Source organism: Canis lupus, chromosome 24 (genome assembly GCF_011100685.1).
Source record: "Canis lupus familiaris isolate Mischka breed German Shepherd chromosome 24, alternate assembly UU_Cfam_GSD_1.0, whole genome shotgun sequence".
Classification (NCBI taxonomy): domain Eukaryota; kingdom Metazoa; phylum Chordata; class Mammalia; order Carnivora; family Canidae; genus Canis; species Canis lupus.
In genome coordinates, this window is record NC_049245.1 from 37002398 (window position 1) to 37028420 (window position 26023).

Genomic DNA, 26023 nt, shown 5'->3' on the forward strand with positions numbered 1-26023 from the left:
AAGAATCTGTGGGCTGAAGGTGCTTGTGTGCATCTCCCCTGGGTAACTCCCCCAGGTCACAAAGTCCCACTTCTTCCTTAGCAGGCCTGGCAGGAGAAGGCATGGATGTTCCTTCTCGAGTGCAGCTTTCTTGGGAGATCTGCCACTCTTGCACTTAAGTCCCAGGCCTGATCTTTAGCTCTAGAAACCCTCCAGCTGCAGGAGATGAGGGTCTGCTTACATGTTGCCAGGGAAGCCCTCTGACGCTCACCCTTTGCTTTTAAGTTGTGATTGTCTAAGCCTATCATTTTCTCTCTTCAAAAGATCAGTGGCCTTCCGCAGCCACCACACAACTCCACTGCTCTTATGTTCCCCACACCTCTCCAACACCACAGGCACTGCCTGAGCCACTGCTTCCCACCCAGTGTCTGACCCAGTCCACCACAAGGGAGCCCTAGCAGTGGTACTGCTGCCCCTGGGAGTAACCATCGGGATTGACCACCGTGCTGGGGTCCTCATGGCCAGCTGGCTGCTGAGCTATCCAACTCCAGAGTACAGCACCTTTCAAATTTACCTCCTAGAGCCACTCCACTCCTGAAACCAGTTGTCTTAAGTTGGCTGCCTGAAAGCAGAGTCTGAGACAGGGCTGGGGACATGTAATTTATGGAGGGGTGCTCGAACAAATCTGCAAGAAAGGAAGTAAACCAGACTTCAGGAGGAGAAAGAGCCAAACACCAGGCCGGATCTCAGCTTCAGTCTGGCCTTAGCCTCACCAGGAAGGCCCAGGGACTAGAACCCACACCATGGTTGTCCCTCTTTAAAGAGAGGGAGTTGGACTCCCACCACCCTGTCAGTCATTGTCTATGAATTGGTGTGGGGTGGGTGTAACCTCCTGAGAAGGTGCCTCTTGGCAGCTGAGGGCATTTTTCCAGAGTAGGGGACAGCTGCGAGCACTTAGCAGCCAGCATTCTCAGCGGCTCCCACAGATGGGCCCAGTGGAAAGAGAATTAAAAATGCCTGTACCCTTGACCCAGCAATCCCTCTTTCAGGGGTTTGTGCTCTGGATGCCCCAACCCATGGGGAATCATGTATTTACTCAGATAGCAAAATCCTGAGAAAAAGCCCAGGGTCTCAAGTTTTCACAGAATATTCTTTTGTAGCTTTTAAATTTTGTATCACGTACATCTGTTACATAATTAAATAAAGATGTAATAATTCATTCTTAATTCTGGACCTGCTATTTACTAGATAAGTGGTGCTGGGCCTTAGCCTTAGTTTCCTTATCTATAAAATGCAGGTGACAGTGTCTTCACTTCCTGGAATTGCAGATACTGAGCAGGGTAATGCATAGAATTCACTTAGTATAATGCCGACTTGCTAAGTAATCAATGACTATTAGCTGCTGCTCTTAATATTATCTATATTATTATGGTTTATCGCCTTGCAGGGTAGTTGTGAGAATGAACTAAAATAATGTGTATCTTATACATCAGCACAGTGTCTGGATGTAAAGTGTGTGTGTGTGTCTCTTTTTAACATAGGGCAAATAAATATATATATGTACATATATATCTACTCTTTAAGGGAATTAAGATCATGTTCTACATTCTGTTTTGCAACCTGATTATCATCCTTAAGATATCTTAAGCATTTTTCCTGTAACATTGTTAGGAACATTGCACAGTGATGGTGGTAGGGCAGAGCACCCTGGGAGAGAGGTGAGGGTTCATAGGCTATAACAGCTATGCAGACAGGCTGGGGCAGTATAGTCTGCCTCTGTCTTAGCATCATGAAGTGTTAGGATGTCCAGTGTCCCTTGCTGGCCCTGAGCCATCACACAGGTTACTTCAACACTCTGAGCCTACCTGAAACATTCTCTTGAGGATTAGAAATAATTTAAAGTGACAAATCGTAGGAGAAGGGGCTCAACAAATAATTATGAATTGTTCCCAATGTTTTTAGTTAATACAGTGATGTCCATAATGAGATGTGTGCATCAGAATCTATTGGGGGCAGAAGAAAATGTAAGAACTTGAGTTTCTGTTTTATTTTATTTTATTTATTTTATTTTTTAAAAAGATTTTATTTATTCATGAGAGACACAGAGAGAGAGAGAGGCAGAGACATAGGCAGAGGGAGAAGCAGGCTCCCCATTGGTAGCCTGATGCAGGACTTGATCCCACAACCCCAGATCACGACCTGAGCCAAAGGCAGATGCTCAACCACTGAGCCACCCAGACGTCCCTTGAGTTTCTATTTAATTTCATTCTTTTACAATCTGTTTTGTGTGTACACTTTCAAATATATTAATATAGTAGCAGTGCTTTTTAATAAGAGATAAAAATTTATAACTTGAGATTATATATGCTTACATTCTTTTTACTGGTAAGAATATACAAAATTGTAACTAGGGCATTATTTCCATCTGGTAGCTAGTTGTGTGGTAGGAATTCCTCCTGGAGAGTAGATTGATTTGACCTAACTTGGAACCTTAGTCTCAAAAGGGAAAGTTGCTAATCTCAGGCTGCATGATATTTTAGTCCTAGGACATCTAGAAAGGATTGCTCAGGAAATAGTAGTAACAGTAGTAGTGATAATATCACATTGTATTTTACAAAGCTTTCTAGTGCCTCATAAATAATAATATAGAAGCAAGCTTAGGCAATAGAATGATAATGATTATAATCGATAGATATAATAGATAATTATGAATAATGATTTTCATGGGACGCCTGGGTGGCTCAGTGGATGAGCATCTGCCTTTGGCTCAGGGCGTGATCCCAGAGTCCTAGGATCCAGTCCCGCACCAGGCTCCCCGAGGGGAGCCTGCTTCTCCCTCTGCCTATGTCTCTGACTCTATGTCTCTCATGAATAAATAAATAAATCTTTTAAAAAGAATAATGATTTTCGAATGCAGCTGTTTCATATGTAATTACAAAGCACTAACCATGGTATTATACATTTACAAGGGAAGGAGAAAGTTGAAGTTTTAGTAGAGCAGAAAAACACTAGCTTTGAAAATGAAATCTGAAACCGTGAAAAGAGGTTCAGCTTCTCTAGTAATCAGGAATGATTACTGAATGCAGATTAACTGCCAATGCAAAGTGAAACAATGTAACAACTTCTTGACCATCCCGTGGGGCAGAAATGTTTAGTCTGATGACTGTCCAGGGTTGCTGAGAATGTGGGAATGAATGCTCTGGAGCAGCAGTGTAAATTGGTGCAACCACTTCGGAGGACAATTTGGCAACATTTTCAAGAGATAAAAATGTTCATGCCTTTCACTGTCTCTGGATCTGCCCTCTGGAAACACTTACACAAAGGAGCCTGAACCATCGTGTTCGTTGCAGGACCACTGTTAACAGCAAACAGTTGGAGACAGCTATTATTTGCTGAATGGTTAAAAAAAAAATTGTGACTTTAAAAAAAATTAAAGTATAATTCACATACTGTAAACTTCACAGTTTTAAGGCATACAATTCAGTGCCTTTCAGTATATTCACAGGACTGTGCAACCATCACCACTATCTAATTACAGAACATTTTCATCACTGCAAAAGGAAACCCTCTACCTATTAGCAGTCATTCCCCATTCTCTCCTTTCCCCTTCCCTTGGCAACCACCAACCTCCTTCCTGCCTCTGTAGACTTGCCTATTCCATACATTTTGTATACATGGAATCATATAATCTGTGGCCTTTTTTTAAATAACAGATTTATTGAGATATAATTCACATATGATACAAGTTACCCATTTTAAGTGTACTGTTCAGTGGGTTTTAGTATATTCACAGATTGTACAGCTATCACAACAATTGATTTTAGAAAATTTTCATCATCCCCAAAAGAAACCCCTTTCCCTTTAGCTATGAGCCCCAAACCATCCTCCCCAGTCCAAAGCAACCATTTCTGTCTCTATAGATTTGCCTATTCTGCATGTTTTGTACAAATGGATCACAAAATATGTGTCTTTTGTGCCTGGCCCCTATTACGTAGCATGTTTTCTTTCTTTCTTTTTTTTTTTTTTAACATTTTATTTATTCATGAGAGACTCACAGAGAAGGCAGAGACACAGGCAGAGAGAGAAGCAGGCTCCATGCAGGAAGTCTGACGTGGGACTCAATCCTGGGACCCCAGGATCATGCTCTGGGCCAAAGGGAGGCGCTCAACCGCTGAGCCACCCAGGCATCCCTACTTAGCATGTTTTCAAGACTCATCTACGTTGTAGCATAGATCAGTGCCCCATTTTTTTAAATTGCCAGATAATATTCCATTGTGTGAATATACATTTTGTTTCTCTGTTCATCAGCTGATGAACATTTGCGTTGCTTCCACCTTTGGACTACTGTGAATAATGGTGCTAATGAACATCCGTGTACAAGTTCCTATAAAAGCATATGTTTTCTGGGCTCTTGGGTGGAGTTGCAGGTCATATGGTAACTCTCACTTTTTCAGGAATTGCCAAACTGTTTTTGTCACAGCAACCACGCCATTTTACATTCCTACCAGCAATATCTGAATGAAAGCTCCTGCTTCCCTGAACCCTTGCCAGTGCTTGCTTTCCTGTCTTTTTATTCTAGGAGTGTGAAGAGCTATCTCATTGTGGTTTTGATTAGCATTACCCTAACAATGTTAAGCGTCTTTTCATGTGCTTGTTGGCCATTTGTATGTCTTCTTTGGAGAAATATCTGTTAAATGTGTGGCATTTTTATGCTATGCTACAGAGCTGTTCAAAGGAATGAGGCCGATCTATATGTAATAATCCCTGAGTGCATCTCCCAGGATTTAACACTGAGCAAAATAGCAAATAGTAGAATGACACATTACATACTGTAAATTTTATATAAATACACACAGGTGTGCCATATGTACATAAACACAGTACTGTATGTTAAATATAAACATGTCAGAGGCTAGAGAATGATCTGATAGAATGTTTCCCAAACTCCTCAAGATGGTTGCTTACCTTGGGGCAGGAAGAGAAAGCACTAAGGTGGGAATGGGGGGTGGGATCTCATCAAAAGGGACTTTTATTTACAACATTTTACAATGTATTCATGAGCTATTTGGTTAATAAACAATTGTATTAAAAAGTCCTTAAATATATACACAATTTGAAAAGGTAAGAAAAAAGCAATTGGGAAGCTCTATCTGGAGAGTTTGGAATCAGTGCTTTCATGCCACCTGGCAAGTGAATAGACAACTTCTATTTCAAAAATAGATTCATTGACTCTCTTTACACCCCAGATCTATTTTGTCTTGGTCTCTTTTTCAGAGTAATGTTATTATAGTTTTAACAATATGGAACAATTCAGATAGTATAGAGGTTTATAAAGTTAAACTTATCTCCTCTCCACCTGCAACCCCCTCCCCCACAGAAGTGAGTGATGTGCACTTCCTTTTCCTGATAAACTTCTCTGTTCTAGTATTGTCTCTTCCTCCCACCCCCATCAGACATAGTAACAAAGTGTGTTTCATCTTTCTGTTGTTAGTGGGGAAAAGCTCCTTCCTCTGGGCAGGAGGCGGGGGAGATGTCTTTGACTTTTAGGGTCTATGACAGTGGCCTTTAGGCTTGCTTTGAATCAGCCCCTACCAGAGATTGTGATTTAGTAGGTCCAGAGTGCTGCTCAGGTGTCTTTATTTTATAAAAAGTTCCCATGATGATTCTGATGAGTCAACAGGGTTAAAAATCATTTATCTAGTGAGTAACAGAGCCATCATAAATTGTACCCGTGATGCTTCTTTGAGAATTATTTTTGGTAGGTTCTTTATGAGAGAATAATGAGCCTGTCAGCCTTAAGGAAACATGCCTGAACTTAGATGGTCTGTTTTGTTCCAGGAATTTCACAGAATTTTTACTTTAGGTTATTTTTAGCATTGGGGTTTTATCTCTAACTAAATACTCTGCCTAGAACTGCCATCTGAATCTAAGAAAGTGATCTCAGACTTCTTGTTCAGAAATGATAAGAATAAGCAGTATAGAGGAAACTTGGCATGTGAGCTTTCTGTCATTTCACATTGAAAATGAGTGGGTGTACCAAAACTGACCAGTTAAATCTCCTGTGCCCAGCAGACTGTCCTTAGGGCTTGTTCAGTCAAGCTTTTTGTTACCAAGCTGCATGCCCCCCCCACTGCCATTGTTGACTTCATTATAGTATGTTTGTCTAAGATGTGACTCGGAACTTCACATTGATCTCCATTCTTACGTTTTCAGATCGAAAACTTGCGGAAATCCATAAAAGCTATTTAAAGACGTAATAATCAGTTTTTCTAGGAAAATAAACCTGAGTAATCTTTCTCATATCATAAGTTATGTCAAACTTTATGTTTTCTCTTCTAGGTATTCTCATGGGAGCAGTAATAAAAATTATAGAGTTCAAAAAGTTGGCAAATTGGAAGGTAGGTTTGCCTGTTGATTTTTTTTTTTTGCTTGTTGATTTTTGAACATACTTACAATTTTTATTGATTATCTTTAATTTTAGTAACACTGATGGTTAGTTATGATGGCTTATCATTACATGACTATCAGTAAACTTTATATTGTCCCACTAATTTTTTAACATTCCGTTGGATTAGGGTTGATATCTTTACATCTGACTTTTTTTTTTAAGATTTTATTTATTCATGAGAGACACAGAGAGAGAGAGGCAGAGACATGGGCAGAGGGAGAAGCAGGCTCCATGCAGGGAGCCTGATGTGGGACTCCATCTCGGGACTCCAGGATCATGCCCTGAGCCGAAGGCAGATGCTCAACTGCTGAGCCACCCAGGCATCCCAACATCTGACTTTTTAAAAAAAGTTTGGGGATCCCTGGGTGGCTCGGTGGTTTAGCGCCTGCCTTTGGCCCAGGGTGTGATCCTGGAGCCCCGGGATCGAATCCCACATCAGGCTCCCGGCATGGAGCCTGCTTCTTCCCTCCGCCTGTGTCTCTGCCTCTCTCTCTTTGTATGTCTATCATGAATAAATAAATAAAATCTAAAAAAAAGAAAAAGCTTGAGTCTCACACTGCTTCAAGTTAATGTGGGAGCACCTGGTGTCATGTTTTGTTACTTAATTTCATTTGCATAATCTTAGACTCACCTGCTGCTGTCTGGGGAGGAAATCTTTAATTAGCATTAAATATCAATCAGTGGTTATTGTTGCCAGCTAACAATAAAACAGATTTGTCCAGCCCTGTAGAGCTTACAGAATGCTTTCTATACTGTAGCTCGTGTTGTCCTCATGTCAACCATGTGAGGTAAATTGACCACATATTATCATCACTGTGTTTTCATGAATGAAGAAAGTGACCACAGAGAGGTTGAGACATGTCCAACATCAAAGAGCTAGAAAGTGGCTGAGTTGAGCCTTATGGCCAGACCCTCTGGCCCTGTGTATTCTGTATTCTCTCCACTATACCATGTTGTGTGGGCATTCGTACCAGCGTGTTCACACAGAAGTCAGCATGTGAGTATCATCTTATGGTACAAGAACTAATTGAAACTCAAATTTCAACCTAAACTAGTGCATCCATGTTGAGTACAGAGCTTTAAAAAGTGTGTAGCAGGGAACCTGCTTCTCCCTTTCCCTCTGCCTGCTGCTCCCCCTGTTTGTGCTCTGTCTCTCTGTGTCAAGTCTTAAAAAAAAAAAATCAAAATTAAAAACATATAAAAAAATTGTGTGGAGGGAAATAAGGTTAATTTCAAAACATTAAAGAATATTTTGTAGCAAAAATTTATCACATCCAAACCCCTCCTATTTTTTTTTTTTTCAAACCCCTCCTATTTTGATTCAGCTCCTAGATGCTAGGATTAATTTACCTATGAAACTATAGAGCATAAAATTTGCAAAACAAGCCACATAGACTGACTTAAAACATAATTTGAAACTGTTATAAATAATATTCAGGAAATATTGCATGTATTAAATGGATTCTCAAAATACACATTGAGCTCTTGCTATTATAGATCTCCCTCCAGCTGGGGAAGAGACTGAGCAGGCCCCACTGTACTTCAGTGGGGCCTGCCCAATCTCTGCCCTACTACAACTGGTTAATGTTAATCACTCTCACAGTGGCTAGTTTTAGGGCAGGGGACCGTAATCCTTTCTCTACTCCTACATACAGCCTGGTGTGTAGAGGGAACCTCCTAACACATTTTGTTTGAATTAAAATCAGTTGCTCAAAGTTGGAATTGATTTTAAACAATTAGAAATTGTTTTATTTTAAAATATTGCCAATCTATATAAAATGCTGGAAATTTCACATAAAAACCTGAATTTCTAGCTTCCCTTGAAGAAGCAGAAACTCTTAACATCAGGCCCACATGCCGCCCTGCAGAGATCCAGCAGTTGCTCCCTGGGGAATGTTATGTGGCCTGGGGAACCACTTGAGTTGGTGACCCCTGTTCTGAGTAGTGGGGACAGGGGGAAGGAGGGGAGATTGTCCTCCATTTTCAGTTTTATATGCGTCAATTTTGTTGAATTTATTTTTCAATGGATGTTAAATAATAGTATATTTAATAGCCCAGGCAAGTAAACCACAGTTGGGTGGTGAATGTAACGAAGTGCCCAAAGAGCCATCCAATTTGGGCTTGACCTCAGAGAAGGGGGAGGTTTCTAGGCTAGGACAGTTGGGCCAGGCTTCCTGGAGGAACAGGTGTTTGTGGAAAGCCGAAGCAGGAAGCAGGACACCTGTTTGGAAACCGAATGCTGCAGGAAGCAGGGGGAGATAAGAAAAAACAAGGAGTTTGGTGTTCTCTCCGCGCAGTTCTATTGCCAGACTGTCTGTCTGGGCCTGCCTTCCACCTGTATTGTCATATACTTAAATATTTATTTCTTGAAAGCAACTTGGTTTTTACATATATATTTATATATATTGTAGCAGATTGTTGTAAAGGCTTTTGTTGTGGTGAAGTATATTTAACATAAAATATATCATTTTAGCTATTTTTAGGTATATGTTTCAGTAGCTGAATACATTCACAATGTTGTATAATCATCACATTATCTATTTCCAGAAGTGTTTTATCATCCCAGACAGAAACTCTACCTGGTAAAAAACTCCCTAGTCCCCCCCGCCCACAGTCTATTCTGCTCTTTCTTTTTTTCTTTTTTTGTTTAGTATTTTCTGTTTTTTTAGGAACCCTCTATTCTACTTTCTATCTTTATGAATTTACGTACTTTAGGTACCTTATGTACGTGGAATCATACAACATTTGTCCTTTTGTGTTTGGTTTATTTTACTTAAAGTGATGTTTTTAGGGTTCATTCATACTGTAGCATGTGTCAGAATTTCCTTCCTTTTTGTGGCTGAATAATACTCTTTTGTAGGTATACACCACACTTTGTTTATCCATTCATCTGTTGATGGGCTGCTGGGTTGTTCTTACCTTTTGGCTATTGTGGATAATGCTCCTGTGAACACTGGTATACTATATACATTTATTTTAAAGGAGACACTATAGTACCAGGTTATAATACTGTGGGAAACCAGTATTGTTTTTATAAATAAATATGATAAAAACAAAGTAATACAGATGCCTGCTGAAGCCTCTGAGGTCAAGCCTGCTCTGTTAAATAAAAGGGCGATCAGCATATTGGAGAGAGGCTTTACACGCCCTAACTCCAACCTGTGGTGTCTGAGTTCATTGGGACTGGAAAAGAATCAAAAGAGATTTTTTCAGTCTGACAGGTCTGTGGTATTTGACATACACTGCTCAGGTACCATCTAAAATTACCTCATATCATTTTGGGGAAGATGTTGCCAAAAGAACCTGGGATCTTTCTGTAACACTGTTCATTGTAAGGTAGGATGTGTATTTCCTGTGGCTGGTGTAGCAAAACTGGGGGGCTTAAGACCACAGAGATTATTCTTCCATAGTTCTGGGGACCAGAAATCTGAAATCAAGGTGTTGGCAGAGCTGTGTTCCCTCTGGGGAGCAAATCCAGGCTCAGTGATTGGCTTTTGCCGCTTCTGATGGTCCCAAGTGTTCCTTGGCTGTGGCAGCATAACCTGTTTCTCATTCCTGTCTTCACATGTCCTCCTCCTCTGTGTCTGTGTGTCTTTTCCTATCTCTTGTAAGGACACTGTCATTGGGTTTTGGGCCCACTCTAATCCAGTCTGATCTCCTTTGGACTCTTCCCTTAATTACATCTGCAAAGACCCTATTTTCAAAGAAGGTCACATTCTGGGGTTCCAAGTGGACATGAATTAAGCCTGTAAAACCCGTGCAACCCACTGCAGGTGGGTTCTCTTTTTTTCCCCGGGGCCAAGGTAGAAGGTCAGTTTCTGAAACTCCAAAAGAATCTATATGGCGGTCCCACCGCACACATATCCTGAGAATAGGTTGCCCCACAAAACACAGAAATCGGCCCATTTCTTTTCACATGGTCCCAGTCTGAGTCATGAGCTTGTTGCACGGGCAGTTATTTTAAGACTTAATAAGGCATTTTCAGAAGTCATTTGCTTTCTATTTTGAGCCTTTGAATGTTATTTTAGTCTTTATGGTAACAGCTGTACATTTGTAAGAATACACTTAGCCATTCTTTTAAACAGGGATTTGGACAAGAAATCTGACTGTGGCATGAAAACTTTCATGTGAAAGGGGGCCTAATTTTACAATTAAGTATAGTAAGTAGACTTTATATTACGTGTGGTCATTTTGGATTTGAGGACCAATACGAATTTTTCCCCCAATACACCAACAATTAGAGATACTAATATAGAAAATGGAATTATCATTTCATTCCTCCAAAGATGGCCATATTCTAGAAATACCTTTCCTAATGGTACTTAATATTTGAATCTGAAGTATGGCAAGGGCCTTGCTTTATAGCTGTGTCCCCAGTAACAAGGGCATCAGGTGGAAACTGTTCTGTCATAGTCCCAGATTTAGGAAAATCTCTGTCACGGTTGTCTGTGACAGGCAGAGAAAAGGCTGGGTTGTTTTAAACACATACAGAGTTTACTCTTTCTTCAAGTGGATTGTTTTAGGGCCTTAACCGTTACCTTTTTTCCAGAGGATTTCGATTTGTGGACTTATTTTTTAAAGTGTTCTATTTTAATTGAAATGTTTTCTGTATTAAAATTAACTTTCTTTCCTTAGTAAAGAATGAAAAGCAGGGGAGCCTGGATGGCTCAATAGGTTAAGCATCTGCCTCTTGATTTTGCTCATGATCATGAGATCATGCCCCACATTGGGTTCAGTGCTGGGCGTGGAGCCTGCTTCAGATTCTCTTTCTCCCTCTCCCTCTGCTCCTTCCCCCTCTTTCTGTAAAAATTTTTTAAAAGAATGGAAAGCATATACTGTGTGTTTAGAAGCAGTTCATCCTGTGGCTTCTCTTGCTGGTCACCTCTTAAAATCACTTGTCCTGTATTTATTTATTTATTTATTTATTCATTCCTTCCTTCCTTCCTTCCTTCCTTCCTTCCTTCCTTTCTTTCTTTCTTTCTTTCTTTCTTTCTTTCTTTCTTTCTTTCTTTCTTTCTTTCTTTCTTTCCTTTTTTTAAGATTTTGTTTATTTATTCATGAGGGAGAGAGAGAGAGAGAGAGAGAGAGAGGCAAAGACACAGGCAGGGGGAGAAGCAGGCCCCATGCAGGGAGCCCGACATGGAACTCTATCCCGGGACCCCAGGATCACACCCTGGGCTGAAGGCTGGTGCTAAAACATTGAGCCACCCAGGGATCCCCCTGTCCTGCATTTCTTAATGCAGGTTTTGTTGTGTTTTTGGTTTCTTCTGCCTGGTTTTATCATCAGGTACTCTTTTAAACATTGCATGCTTCCACTGGGCCTAAGAGAACAATTATTTTGGCTCTTTACTGATGGATTTATTTTGTAACTATACAAATTCTATGCTTCTGAAAATACCCATTTTATATTTACAGGAAGAAGAAATGTTTCGTCCAAATATGTTTTTCCTCCTCTTGCTTCCTCCTATTATATTTGAGTCAGGATATTCATTACACAAGGTAAGACTCAGGCATGCATTGGTCCTTTAGGACCAGTCTAGGTAGCTGCCATGTTAGTAAGGCAAGCTCTTTAAAAGGCTGGTTTTGACCTAGCTGCAGTGGCTCAGCATGAACACCCCGGGGTACATGGTAGAAGCTGGACTGCACTGCCTGACATAGGGAGAAGAGCAGACAATATATATATGGTCAGTGAGTTGCTCTCATGGCTTCAGGCAGTGTGGCTTATTAATTAGCATTTTCCATAAAGGATTACTTTGCCTAGGAAGTGATCACCAAAGTGGTTTTATGTGATGTACAGACGATACATTAACTCCTCTTGTTGGACAGAGACTGTCCTGGGACAACAGAGACATGTGCCTCAGGCCTTTTGATTCTTTCAGCTTGCAGTGTGGGGCCCCTCTGCCTCCTTCATTGTATCCTCTCTCAGTGTCCTGCCCTGGGCCTCAGCTCCCTGCTGATAGCCCCTCACTCCCAGTCTCCTTCTGGCCCATTACCTAGTCCCACAGTTCCCCTGCCCATCCTTGGCTCCTTGGCCTGGGGAGCAGCCTCTCTGGCCTCTGCCCGCTTCCCTGCTTTGCCCCAGCATTTCTAGTCTCTGTCCTCTGGCTTCCAATGGGACCCTTACTGCCTGGGCCAGAGCTTCTAACTTTTAAGCTGATTTGTATTGTATATATGTGTAGGGGGGAAGGAAAGGGGGTGTTTGGGATGTTGTTTTTTGGCCTATGAGTTTTCCTTAAATATATTTAGTTTTAAAAATAAAAGGGTATTCAACTTGAAATGTTAGTAATACATCAGTTATTTTGTGAATGTGATTAAAAATTGTGAAGGCTGGAAGGTTTGGCCTAGCCTTGAAGAAAGCAGAGCCTGGACTTTCAGAGAGATGTAGGTCTAATCACGCGCTGCCCCCTACAGGTGTCTTCTGAGTAAAGTCAAAATTAAAAACAAAATGAAAAAACCCCTAAAATTCTACTTCTCAGGTTGTTTGAAGGTTTGCACTAGATGAAGGAATGTTTGCAGAGCGTCACCCATCACAATAAATGATTGGTGAGGGTGCTTGTTATTAACATTATCTATTATTAATATAATCAGTGTTGTTTTTAATAGCTTATTAAACTCAAGAGTTAAATTTGTCATGAGAGTTTTAGTTAAAACATATTAATTAAATCTTTAATTTTCCACCTGGATTCTAAAGCATAAAATGTACAGTCCAAATTCTAAAATGTTCAGTCAGGATTCAGTTTAAACTGTTATTGTGTAGCTATTCAAAGAAAAAGTAAAAAGGAAGCTTAATGTAAAAAAAAAAAAAATTCCCAAGACTTATAAACTATTACTGACCTTGGATAATTTAAAAAGAAATGAGTAAGAAGGAATTAAAAAGTCAGCGTCTTTCATTTTTTCATTTTATAAACAAATCTTAACTATAAGCAGATTATGAAAATATTTCAAAACAATGTTGAGGTGATTGATTTGGATTTTACTTAAAAGCTGACCCTTTGATTACTGTATTAGAGCATATAAAATTTTTATTTTCTAATTTTTTGGAAGGGAGATAAATTTGTTCTAAAATTTAGGGAAAATAGTAGTTTCTTAGAAAAAGAAAGATGGCTTTCCAGCAGAAAATGTGACAATTATGAGAAAGGGATTAATGTGACTTAGCAATGTGAATTCAAGAGATTTCTGTTCATTTCCTGCCCTCCCCAAAGAAGATAGGAAATTGACTCTGGATGTCCTTGATATTGTTGTATTTGTTTTTTTTTTTTTTTTTTTAAGATTTATTTATTTATTCATGAGAAACACACACAGAGAGAGAGGCAGAGACACAGGCAGAGGGAGAAGCAGGCTCCATGCAAGGAGCCTGATGTGGGACTCGATCCCGGGTCTCCAGGATCACACCCTGGGCTGCAGGCGGCACTAAACCGCTGCGCTACCAGGGCTGCCCTTGTTGTATTTGTTGATGTAAATTTGGACTTGGAATAAAAATTTCAGTAAGATTACCATCAATTAATATGCATTAGACAGGTGGCTATTGGTTCTTTAAAATTATTAATATCACATAAAGAATAGGCCATTAGTTATCTGAAAGAGAAACATAAATTTACATTATGTAGGAAAGGGAAGTTCTTGAATAGTAACTTGAATTTGGGTAAAATTTCCATATCCAGATTAATATTAAGCAACTACATAAATTATATCAGCATTAGATTCCTATAAACAGATCAAGACTTAATCTATTTTTTTTTAATTTTTATTTATTTGTGATAGTCACAGAGAGAGAGAGAGAATGAGGCAGAGACACAGGCAGAGGGAGAAGCAGGCTCCATGCACCGGGAGCCCGACGTGGGATTCGATCCTGGGTCTCCAGGATCCCGCCCTGGGCCAAAGGCATGCGCCAAACCGCTGCGCCACCCAGGGATCCCAATTTAATCTATTTTAACAACAAAATAAATCAGCTCCTTGCAAAGAAAAACTCAGAGGAAAGCCTTTAGTTTAGAAAAAAACAAATAATTGTGTTTGCCCTGAGTTATTTTAAGGTTCTTTGTGTATGGTAGATTGATATACCAAACAAAGTAATTGAATGTCAGATCATGGGTGGCCAAATCAGATTGCAATGAATGAAGCAAAGCAGCTTCCTGAAGGAGATGGGCTTGGTGGGGCCGCCAGTATTAAACTGGGGCATACTTTTGAAGTGAGCTTCAAAATACCACTTCCGGGCAGCCCCAGTGGCTCAGTGGTGGCTCAGCGGTTTAGCGCCGCTTTCAGCCCAGGGCGTGATCCTGGAGACCTGGGATCGAGGCCCACACCTGGCTCCCTGCATGGAGCCTGCTTCTCCCTCTGCCTGTGTCTTTGCCCCTCTCTCTCTCTCTCCGTGTCTCTCATGAATAAATAATTAAATAAAATCTTAAAAAAAAAAAAAAAAAAACAAAATAGCACTTCCCTGGCATACCTGACCAGCTCAATCAGAAGAGCGTCCAACTCTTGGTTTCGGCTTCAGTCATGATCTTGGAGCAGTGGTTCAAGCTCCATATCTGGCTCTGTGTTCAGTGCAGTCTGCTTGAGATTCTCTCTCCCACTCCCTCTGGCCACCCCCACCCCCACCCCCTGCTGGCTCATGCACACATGGTCTCTCTCCAAAGTAAATAAATCTTTAAAAAAATAGATAAAATAGCAGTTCCTGGGGGTGTCTGGCCCAGTTGGTAAAGCATGTGACTCTTAATCTTGGTTTGAGTCATGAGTTTGAGCCCCATGTTGGGTATAGAGATTACTAAAAGTAAACTTAAAAAATAAGTAAAATAAAATAGCAGTTCCTGTTGTCTCTGGTGTGTTAGTTAAGCAAAAAGATGAGATTCCTTGTCTGTGCCCACAGTCAAGTTTTAGGGATCCTTGGTATTGTTCCTAAGTGGAGCCCACAGGATTCTAATAAGTAGCTTTTAGAAATTTTTTTATGGAAATTACCATGGTAGTAGGACTCAAATATTTTTTTCTTAAATGTTATGAGGTATAGATGGAAATATATTTTATCTGTCATATTTGAAGAAGATACTGAGAGTATAATAGAATTATTATTTTTTTAAAGATTTTATTTATTTATTTATTTGAGAGAGAAAATGAGTGAGGAGAGGGACTGGGGGGAAGGAGAAGCAGATTCCCCACTGAGCAGGAAGCCCTGTATGAGATTTGATCCCAGGACCCTGGGATCATGACCTGAGCTAAAGGGAGACACTTAATCGACTGAGCCACCCAGTAGCCCCTAGAGTAAAATAAGATTATTTGAAAGTCCTGGACAGCAAACAGGATTTTCTAATCACGTAATCTATTATCTTGACATGCTTTATAATAACGCATCTTTTCTGGGGCACCTGGCTGGCTCTAGTCAGTGGAGCATGTGACTCTTGATCTCAGGGTTAAGACCATGTTGGGTATAGAGATTACCTAAAATCTTTTTTAAGAAGTATGCACCTTCTTAAAATTAATTAAAAAATTATAATTGTATAAGCTTTGGACTTTGATCAGACATGAAATATGAAAGGTTAATTCCTTCCTTCCTATTCATTGGGCATCTTCCATCTGACAGGTATTATGCCAGTAACTATGTTGTGTAAAAGCAGATGTGGTCATTCCCCCCACCCCCCCACCTCCACTGAGCCTATATAGTTTAGTGGGAAAGACAGACATTAGTCAAATAGTTCTATAAATGAATGCAAGATTTCAGCCATGTCGTGTGTTACCAGGAGAGGGTGATTGTTCACTGAGAGCATAGAATAGAATCTGACCTGGATGAGGGATCAGAGCAGGCTTCCCTCAGGAAGAGCCAGACTGCCCTAAGACCTTAGGATGATTTAAGTTCACTGAGCAAGGAGGAAGAAAGAGTGGCCCAAGCCCAGGGAGCATGACATGTTCCAAGAACCAAAAGCTACCAGTGTGACTAGAACCCAGAGAACAAAGGGGAAATTAGAGGGCTTCATAGGGGTAGAACCATCTAGGCTTTGGTTGGATTTTAGCTGCATTCCAAGTGGCAGAGAGTGAAGATAGCAATAGCACAATCAGGTTTGGCTTTTCCAAAGATCATTCTGGAAGGCCTTGAAGAATAAAGGGCAAGGGGCCAGCACTGGTTGAGATTGTTGATGCTATTGCAGCGGTCCAGGGGAGAGGCATTATCAGCTTGCACAAGGGCTGTAGCGATGTGAGTGACGTGGAGAAGGTGACACCACACAGCACCTGGCTCTGCATTAGATGGGGGGCGAGGGAAGACTCCCAGGTTACCAGCTTGCCAAACCAGGTGGGTGGTCTTTTGCAGAGAATCAGACGTGTACAGAGGGCCAGGGGAGGGGTGTATGCCTTCATTGACTGGACCAGCTTCCCTAAGCAGTCCTCTTATTTCTACTCTTTCCAACAGGGTAACTTCTTTCAAAATATTGGTTCCATCACCCTGTTTGCTGTCTTCGGTACGGCAATTTCCGCTTTTGTAGTAGGTGGAGGAATTTATTTTCTGGGTCAGGTAAGAAAAACATCTTTGAAAAATTCTGAAAAACTTATATTCTTTGAGCTAGTACAGGGAGGTGGGGTAGGAACATCTTGTGGGGCCGGGTTTCACGTTCAAGGTTAAATGCTGTCCTGGAAGGAAAGCCAAACTCCTACGAGGCACAATAAAGGCATGCTGAAATTGTTTCTAAGTGTCCTCGAAGAGCATTGGTGTCTGGAATTGAGTGAATCTTCTCCATAATCCCCAAAAGTTTTTTTTATCTTATTTGCAAACCATTAATTTCTTAAGACAGAATACTAAAACTAAAGTAGAATATATACCATCAAAGTCTTCAGATTATAGGTCTTCAGTTGTGTTATCAAGTAGACTGAATCAGGATTAAATACTGTTTCTTAACAAAAATTTGTGTTTTTAAAATCACACTTGATTCTGAATATGTTCACTCAATTCTAAGTTGTCCACCCATAGAATTATATACTCTGGATTTTCCACCATTGCTAAACCAATTCCCAGTGTCATCAGTTGGACACTCTGTACTTCAAATACAAATTAATTTGAATTAATTTAAACCAAATCTACCCAGAAAGGTAAAATCTGTAGTTTTGCATTCTGCATGCCTATGCACGTCAGAGTTCTTTTCCTTTATGGTCACTTGCAGCAAGTTTGCCTGCCCCGGTTCTGTAAACTAAAAGCTTAAGGCTCAGGCAACTGGGTGACTGGCAGGCTTCTTGTGTGTGTGTCAGATATGTTTGCTTCTGTGGGTAGCTATTGGCCAAAGCCCACTGCATCTGATTGTCCCCTATACTGCTGCCTCAGTAGCACCAGAAATAAATCTGTCTGTCATGCAGCCTTCTTCATTGCTTCTAGCTTCTAGCATCAAATGGGAATAAACTTAAGAGAAGAAAACTATACTTAATTTGGCTTGAAAAATGTAGTATTCTTTTCCGTACTTTTGTTGTATAATGGTTGAATGCATGCTTAAACTAAAACTTTGGAGTTTTCTTTATTTTTCAAGTGGTTTGGGGACTGAAGATTAATGTCCTTATTAGTTTCTAATAAAGCACTAATGGACATTTTAATCTTCTTGGCTGTTCTCCAGGGGGTTTTTTTTGTGTCTGTGTGTTTGTGTGTTTTATTTTACAGGCTGATGTAATCTCTAAACTCAACATGACAGACAGGTAAATCTTTCATACTGTCACACCCGTGTGACTGCTTTTCAGACTGGGGATAGTTTTCTCCACATTGATTCCTGGGTGTGGTATTTCTCTATTCAGTCTCTCTTTTTGTTTTGCTGGTGATTTCTGCCAAAGTAACTTGTGGCTCTGAAATGAATCAAAACTATATTGTGGAATTTTGAAGATCTCTAGTCAGAGCATTGCTGATGGAAATAATTGATTTAATTTAAGCTTTGCAGAGGATAACTCTGGTCAGTTAATTTCAACACCGCACAGTGCATCTTTTTTTATCCAGAATCATCTTCAACTAATTTCTGAATGTTTTCAGTGGCCACAATGAAAAGTTGTCCTCTTGATAGATGAAGGATAGGGTGGGGAGTGAGGGGTATCTTTTTTCTGGGATTCCCGCCAAGCCAGGCATGGGGCAGGGTGGGGGAAATAGGCAGGGCCAAGGGCTCTACTATGGCTCCATTGAGAGCTGTTGTCTCAAAGTGCAGCCCAGGAATTTCCAGAATCAACTTAGCAAGAAACAGCCTAGGCCACTGTCTCGTGGATAGTACCAGATCTAGTGCTAAAAAAGTACACAAGCAGAGTGAGGCCTGGTTTCCCCTCTGAGAAGTCCAGTGTGTGTATGGCCTTGGTCTGTGTTTTTGCACCATCGGCACTTGCTCCTGGAGTATGGCTGGGGGCAGAAAGCAGGGCTGAGTTCTCAGTCCCGGATCTCTCCCGTCAAGCTGGCTGGAGCTTTCAGCCTTCAGTAACTTGGGGACTAGTTTTCATGGGAAATGTGCCTCTGCTAACAGTCAGTCCAATCCCATCTTTCTACCGGGAACATAAATTTTGGGAGTTTTTGTTGTTATAAGATAGTCCTGATATATAAACAAGTAGCAAAAGTCACATTTCTATTCCATAAGGAGCTGGAAGTATAAAGCAGAACCAAGGCCCTGCATTTTGTAAGTATTTTGCAAGTGAGAAGAAATGCCCCTACCAGTCATGTAAAGGAAATGTCACAGTATTCCGTCCTTCAGCCTGTTCTGGGGCAACCGGTTAGAGATCCAAAAACTGCTTGATAAATTCTTATGCAATTGAATTGAACCAATGTTTATTGGGACATTCAGGTAGAGAAAAGAATTGTCCCTTAGAAAAGCAGAATAAGAGCCAGGTAGGGTTTTTCTTCTCCATGTGGAGATACTCTCTTTCCTGTTAGAAAGTGACTGCCCCCCAGATAGGGGATACTCTGGGAAAAATTAGCTAGCAGTCACAAACCCACACAGCCATGGGGCCTGGCCGAGTGCTTACCAGAGGGACCTGCCACTGTGCGTCTAGGGGTGGCCACAGTGGTGACCCTAACAGTGCACCCTGTTTGAAGGGGACAGCCACTTCTCAGCTCTACCTAGTAATCACCATGTGAGAAAATGATCCCCAAATTACTAAATATTAAAAAAAAAATTTTTTTCACAAGAAGCCAGATTTCCAGATTTTATAGTGAATTTTCTAGTTTTTTTTTTTTTTTTTTTTTAATTTTTATTTATTTATGATAGTCACAGAGAGAGAGAGAGGCAGAGACACAGGCAGAGGGAGAAGCAGGCTCCATGCACCGGGAGCCCGACGTGGGATTCGATCCCGGGTCTCCAGGATCGCGCCCTGGGCCAAAGGCAGGCGCCAAACCGCTGCGCCACCCAGGGATCCCAATTTTCTAGTTTTTAAATGTTGACAACTTAGTCAATTTTTCAAAATGCCATCTAAGTCAAACATAATACCCACAGACTTCTGCACAATAGAAAACATAAAAATAACTGTTGCATGTAATATTTTATTGTAGCATTTAAGATTTAATTTATTTATTTGAGAGAGAGAGAGAGAGCACAGAGGGAGAGGGAGAAGCAGACTCCCCGCTGAGCAGGGAGTCTGAAGTGGGGCTCGATCCTAGGACCCTGAGATTATGACCTGAGCTGAAGGCAGATGCTTTACCCACTCAGGTGCCCCAGGAACACATTTTAAGTTGGACTTTTAGCTCCTGGCCTTTCAAGGACCAGCCATGAAAGTGAGGAGGAGAGCAGCTGATGGCACAATGACATGACTCCTGAGACTCCTACCTCAAAGAGTTGGGTCATTCATACTTGAGACGTGTCATGCTCACTGCCCAGAGGGCTCTGTCCCGATATAGATCCCCCTCCCCAACCCAAGCTAAATGCGTTCTATGACTTGTGCAAAGCATTTCTGCCCAACTTTTTATTATGAAAATTTCAAACGTAGAGGAAAGGCAAAGCATACACCCGTGGACACCCAAATGACCACCTCCTGGACTCTGCAATTACTGTCTCACTGCATTTGCTTTAACCCAGATCTTTCCATCCGCCTATCTCACTGTCCATTCATCAGTTTCTGCTGGTTCCTGCTCTGGTTTCAGTTCAGGTTGCTACAGGGACTGTGACAAAGGATGGCACTGGGCCTCTCTTAGTACAACTGAAACCCAACACAACTAGTTTTTGTGTGTGGGGGAAAGGGTTGTTGGCTCAGAGAACTGAAGTGTCCTGGAATGATGGCTTCCAGCATGACGGCACCCTGGGGTCCATGCCATCCAGGGATCTCTCCTCCCATCATGTCTCTGTGCACTCTTCCAACCAGCTTCATCCTTGGTCCCACTTGTCCCACGTGGTAGCGCTGATGGCTCTGGGCTCATGTTGCCCCCACTCTAGCCAGCTCTGCCCAAGGGCCAACCTGATTCCCAATGACCTGGTGGAATGCCCGGTGGTGGCCCTCTTGGACCAAAGTAGGGTCCCCTGCCTGCTCCTAGAGCCCCATGCAACTCTGTGCGGGGAGGGGAGGCTCCCCAAAGGAAAATTGGGGTGCTGTTACCAAAACCAGGGGTGTGGATGCAGAGCAGAGAACCGTGGCTGTCTGCTCAGCCGCACTGTCCCCCGGAATGGAGGGAAGGGCCAGTGGAGCCACACCCCCCAACGCACAGGCCATCAAAGGCTCCCAGGTTCCCCCTCCCTCGCCTTTGTCTTTGGGGCATTCAGAATATGCTTTTTAGACCTTTTCCCTTGAGGCCCTTGGTGTTTTGCCCCAAGTGAGGAGAGTGGGAATTAAAGACAAGGAGAAGAGACAAGCTCCATGTCGAGAATGCAGCAGGAGGGCCTCAAAGTCGGCTGCCAGTGGAACAGGGCCCCCCAGGTTGGCAGTCATCTGGTGGTGTTACCTTTCCTCCTCCCCCTCGCCTTCCTCCTTCCCCCCCTCCTGCCTGCCTTCCACAAATATCTCTAGGCCATACTCAGTACAGATCCTGGGACTCACTCCCTGGGCACTCACAGTGAGGGCGAGAGGCAGGTGACATGTGACAACCTCTGTGAGGACGGGGCAAGTGTGGAACTGAGCTCTGAACTGAGACTTGAGACTGTCTTTCGGGCTCTGCTCCTCAACTTGGGATCCAGAGGCTGTCCTTGAGGTAAGCGGGCTATCCTGCACGAGTTCACATTAATCAAACACAGGGAGCTGCCAGATTATTGACTTATAGAGCAAACTGTAGCTGGCCAAGGCAACTAGGCCTCTCCTCCCACTGGCTCTGCTCTGCCTGAGCCCAGACTCACGTGATTGCGCAGGGCTGCTGGGGAAGCTACAGTGGGCAGAGCCCGCCGCCTGTTCCGGGTGAGTTGCTCCCCCTTCCCAAGCGTGGTGAGAGGGCAGGAAACAGAGGTGGCTAGTCTCTGGCTTCCTTCTCTACCCAGGTCTGCCCCCTTGGGGGTCCCTGTTTTGTTGTGGAAGGGGGCAGACCTCATCTGTCTGCTGAGCTAGAAAGAAAGCAGTGCTAGGCATGTTGTTTGAGGGGATTGGAAGGCACACAAGAACTCTTCGGGGTAAAAAGACAAACAGGTGGAGTGAATAGATCTTCCAGGCTCCTGAGGTGGCCCATGAGGCCCTGCCTCGCCTGCCAGCTTCTGACATCTCCTGCCACTCACCCTCAGGAGCTGCTGCCATGCTTACCTTTCTATTTCTCAGGCCATCAAGCTTACTCCCACCTCAGAAGCAGCTTACTGCTGTCTCTGTCCCCAGATCCTGGCTTGCCATCTGCTTCTTGTCTCGTAGATGCTTGTTTAAATAAGTGTCATCTCTTCAGAGAGGCCTTTTCTGACCAGCCACTCTTAAGTGGCCTGTCCCCCTGCCCCCGCCAGGTCACTCTGATCTTCCATGTAACACTTGCTATTTTCCAAATTGGCCTTGGTCTCTGGGTGCTGTTGTATCCAGTGTAGCAGTCAGGAGTACGGACTCTGAGCCAGACGGCCTGGGTTTGGATCCTGGCTCTGCCACTTCTTAGCTGCTGTCTGACCCCGAACAAGTTACTTAACCTCATTGCCCCTCAGTTTTCTCTTATGTAATCAGGGTGGTAATAGTACCACCCTACATGGGAGTGGTGAGCTCTGTGGAGTAGTGAGTGCTCAGAACAGTGCTTGGGACATAAATGTTAGCTGTCATTATTGGCCTCGGTGCCTGAAACATTTCAGGCAATTAATACCTCTTTGTTGGAGAGAATGACACCTTCCTGGGCACCATTAGGGGGCGCTGCTGGCCTGGGGGGGGCAGCGCTGGCATTGGTGTCTACAGTCCATCCCCTTGAAGGACGCCAGAGTTGCTGCTGACTATTGACTATGTTGCAAATCTAAGTGGCAGGTATGATCAGTCACAGGTGGCACTCTGGTGGCAAGGGGAAAGGCAGAGGTCACACCTCTGGTTCATGGGCCCTGTCGGGGAGGCCCCCCTGGGCCATTATGCTTCTGGCTGCTCTGACAAGGAAGGCTGGGATGTCTGTAGTATATTTTAAGCAAAAGTCCTCCCAGCCATTATCAATCCAGTAAAGTCCTAGGACTCGTGGTGGGAAAGCAGGCCGTTCCTAACAACTGCCTGTGGAGTGGGCCTTTATTGCCTTTGGCACAGGGTCTGCCAGCAGATACCGTAAGTGGGAGAGAAGACACCTTCTCCTGTCGTTACTTCAGCTCCAGTGTGTACCAACATGTTATACCAAGTACAGTCTCTGGCTGTTTATTTTGTGGGCCGAGTGATAAAGCATTCTGAATGACCCCTTCCTTTTCTCTTCTTCCAGCTTTGCATTTGGCTCCCTGATTTCTGCTGTCGATCCAGTGGCCACTATTGCTATTTTCAATGCCCTTCACGTGGACCCAGTGCTCAACATGCTGGTTTTTGGAGAGAGTATTCTCAATGACGCAGTCTCCATTGTCCTCACCAAGTGAGTATCCTTTCTTCGGGGATGGCATTCAAGTGCCCTTGTATCAGAAGGACAAATGTTCCCATGCAGCTGCGTGTACAGCTGCTTGTCCTCTAGGTGATGGGTTCACACGATCCTACATCTTCTGTCCTGACAGGCCCTGAGGCACCCCAGCAATACTGTCAGGGCCCAGGCTGATCAGAGGTGAACCTGCCTTTTAGGACCTACCTTTCAGCAGTGCTTTCAAGTTCAGCTTCTTGTCAGTGTCCCTGGGGGTGCATATTAACCAGAGTAGTCCCAAGCCCCACTCTCAGCTTCTGATTCAGTTGATCTGGGGTAGTTCTGAGAACTTAGGTTCTTAATTGGCTCCACAAATGATGAGGGAGCAGCCGGTTGAGGGATCTATGTTTGGACAGCCTCGGTGCAGACAAAAGCAGTAGACCAGAGACCCTGCTCTCCCAGTGAGGAGTTATTGCACATCACCTTCCTTTTCACAGCTGTAAAATAAGCTAGTGATACTAACAGGCATCCCAACTTGAGATGCTATTGTGTGAAAGCTACTTTGGAAACTGTAAATCTCTTTCAAATGTTCATGGGTATTACCACCCTTGTTGATAGGATCTGAGAAATTATAGATGAATCCTAAAATGTCAAGAAGCCATTGAGAAAAAGAAATGAATCTAAGATCATCTCAGATGCATTTATCTGACACAGGGCTCTTGTCCTTGTCTTCCTCTTTTCCTTGTCTTTTGTGGTATTCATTCATTAGCATGTATGGGCGAAAGACCCAGACAGTTTTACCAAAAACAGAGAAGGCACAGACAGTCAAAGCAATTGGAGAAAAGAGCCCTGGACAGTGTTTCAAGATGGGCTAAGAGAATTTTAGGAGCCAGTCTGTGTTCTGCTAAAGAATAGACTTTCCATGATCTGAATACTGACTTGACTTCTTTTGTTGAGGGGTTCCTGGCTAAGCATAGCCACTCTGTTGTAGTCAGCATTTTCTTAAAAGCTTTATTACAGACGACATTCTGAATTTTTATGTCGGAATAAAATGATGTTTTATAGTGGAAGGAACCTGAACTCAGGTTTTGGAATCAGGCTGACCTGGGTTCAAGTCCCATTGATGCCACTTAACAGCTGTGTGACCCTGGGTCAGCTCCTTTACCCTTCTGAGCTATGTGTTTCCCAGCAGTAAAGTGAGGGTGATAATGCCCCAGCCTAGGATTGGATTCGAGGATTGAATAAATACGATGCTGTGTGAAAAGCACCGGACATAAGTTCATGTTAGGTCCTTTCCTCTTCTTTGCCTGTCCCCCATTTACTGTTTCCTGTGTTTGTCTTAGTTTTGTCCCACTTTTGCAGGAAGAACTTTACCAAATGTTGTTTAATTGCAAGAGGTGCTTAGCAGACCTTAAAACAAACAAAAAACTTTAAAATATTTTTGTTATTCTAAAAGTAATACATTTCTTTATATAATATTTAGAAAACAGGGAGAGAGAGTACATGCATTATTACTATCCAGAGATAATTATAGTTGACAATTTGGAAGTATACACACATTTTGTAGAGATGGGCTTATACCCCATATACTGTATTATAACTCTTCCATTGAGCAGAGTTGAAAAATAATTGTCCATAACCTCATTTTACTGGTTACAGAGTATTCCTTTCTATGAACTTACTGTGATCAGTTTAGCAAGTTCCCCACTTTTGGCTTTTTCATGTTTCTCTTGACAAAAATTTCTGGAGCTTTATTAGGCAGTTATCATACATCATGCCTATAAGACCTTTTAAAAATCTGATGGCAATATTTTTTCTAATTTAAGATCTACCCTGAAAGCCTTTAACTTTTGGGTTTTGTCTTTTGTCTCATGTCCTGGCTGCACGTATTGAACATTTGCAGTGAAGAATTTTGTCCAAATTGGTGGTGATATCATGAGTTATTTTTACACATTAGGAGCTCAACACGACTGCTTTGTCTCTAATTTGTTTTGTTTTCAAAAATTCATCAGAATTAGGATGTTTTCTGAACTTTTCCAGGACTCTTTGCCACAAGAAGGTTAAGGATGAGGAGCTATTTTCTTTATTTTATTTATTTTATTTTATTTTATTTTATTTTATTTTATCTTATTTTATCTTATTTTATTTATTTTATTTTATTTTTATTTTTATTTTATTTTATTTTATTTTATTTATTTTTTTATTTATTTTATTTTATTTTATTTTATTTTTTTATTATTCATGAGAGACACAGGGAGAGAGAGGCAGAGACACAGAGGGAGACGCAGGCTCCATGCAGGGAGCCCGATGTGGGACTTGATCATGGGATTCCAGGATCATGCCCTGAGCCAAAGGAAGACACTCAACCGCTGAGCCATCCAGGCGTCCTGAGGAGCTATTTTCTTTTGAAAATGTGAAATCATGGAGTCACTGTAACCAGCCAGAGTTTCTTTCTAGAAAAGTGTTTTTGAAGGCCAAGATCGCCTGTGATGACAGTTCCCAAAACTGGATGTGTGGGCCATATGCATATATAGTGTCCAGCCCCCACCTCACCACTGCTGGTCTCTAGGCTGGGGTAGGTGTGCTACAGGCTGGCTGTCCACTCTCAGCATCTGGTGAAGGCCCTCTATTGCTCAGAGGCCAGCTGGACTTGCCAAGGTCAGTCCAAGGTAGAAGAAGGATGCTCACAGAGAGGTGAGCACAGTGCCTTGAGTACAAGA

General features: G+C 42.3%; 1 protein-coding gene across 1 annotated transcript in view; it reads left to right on the forward strand.

Annotated features, from left to right (window-relative positions):
* SLC9A8 (solute carrier family 9 member A8) overlaps positions 1-26023 on the forward strand; it is a 70205-nt gene that overhangs the window by 16591 nt on the left and 27591 nt on the right. Inside the window, 5 exon segments of the mRNA XM_038572573.1 lie at positions 6319-6377; positions 11843-11926; positions 16821-16922; positions 18051-18085; positions 23181-23324. Coding sequence (XP_038428501.1) covers positions 6319-6377; positions 11843-11926; positions 16821-16922; positions 18051-18085; positions 23181-23324 — 424 coding nt within the window.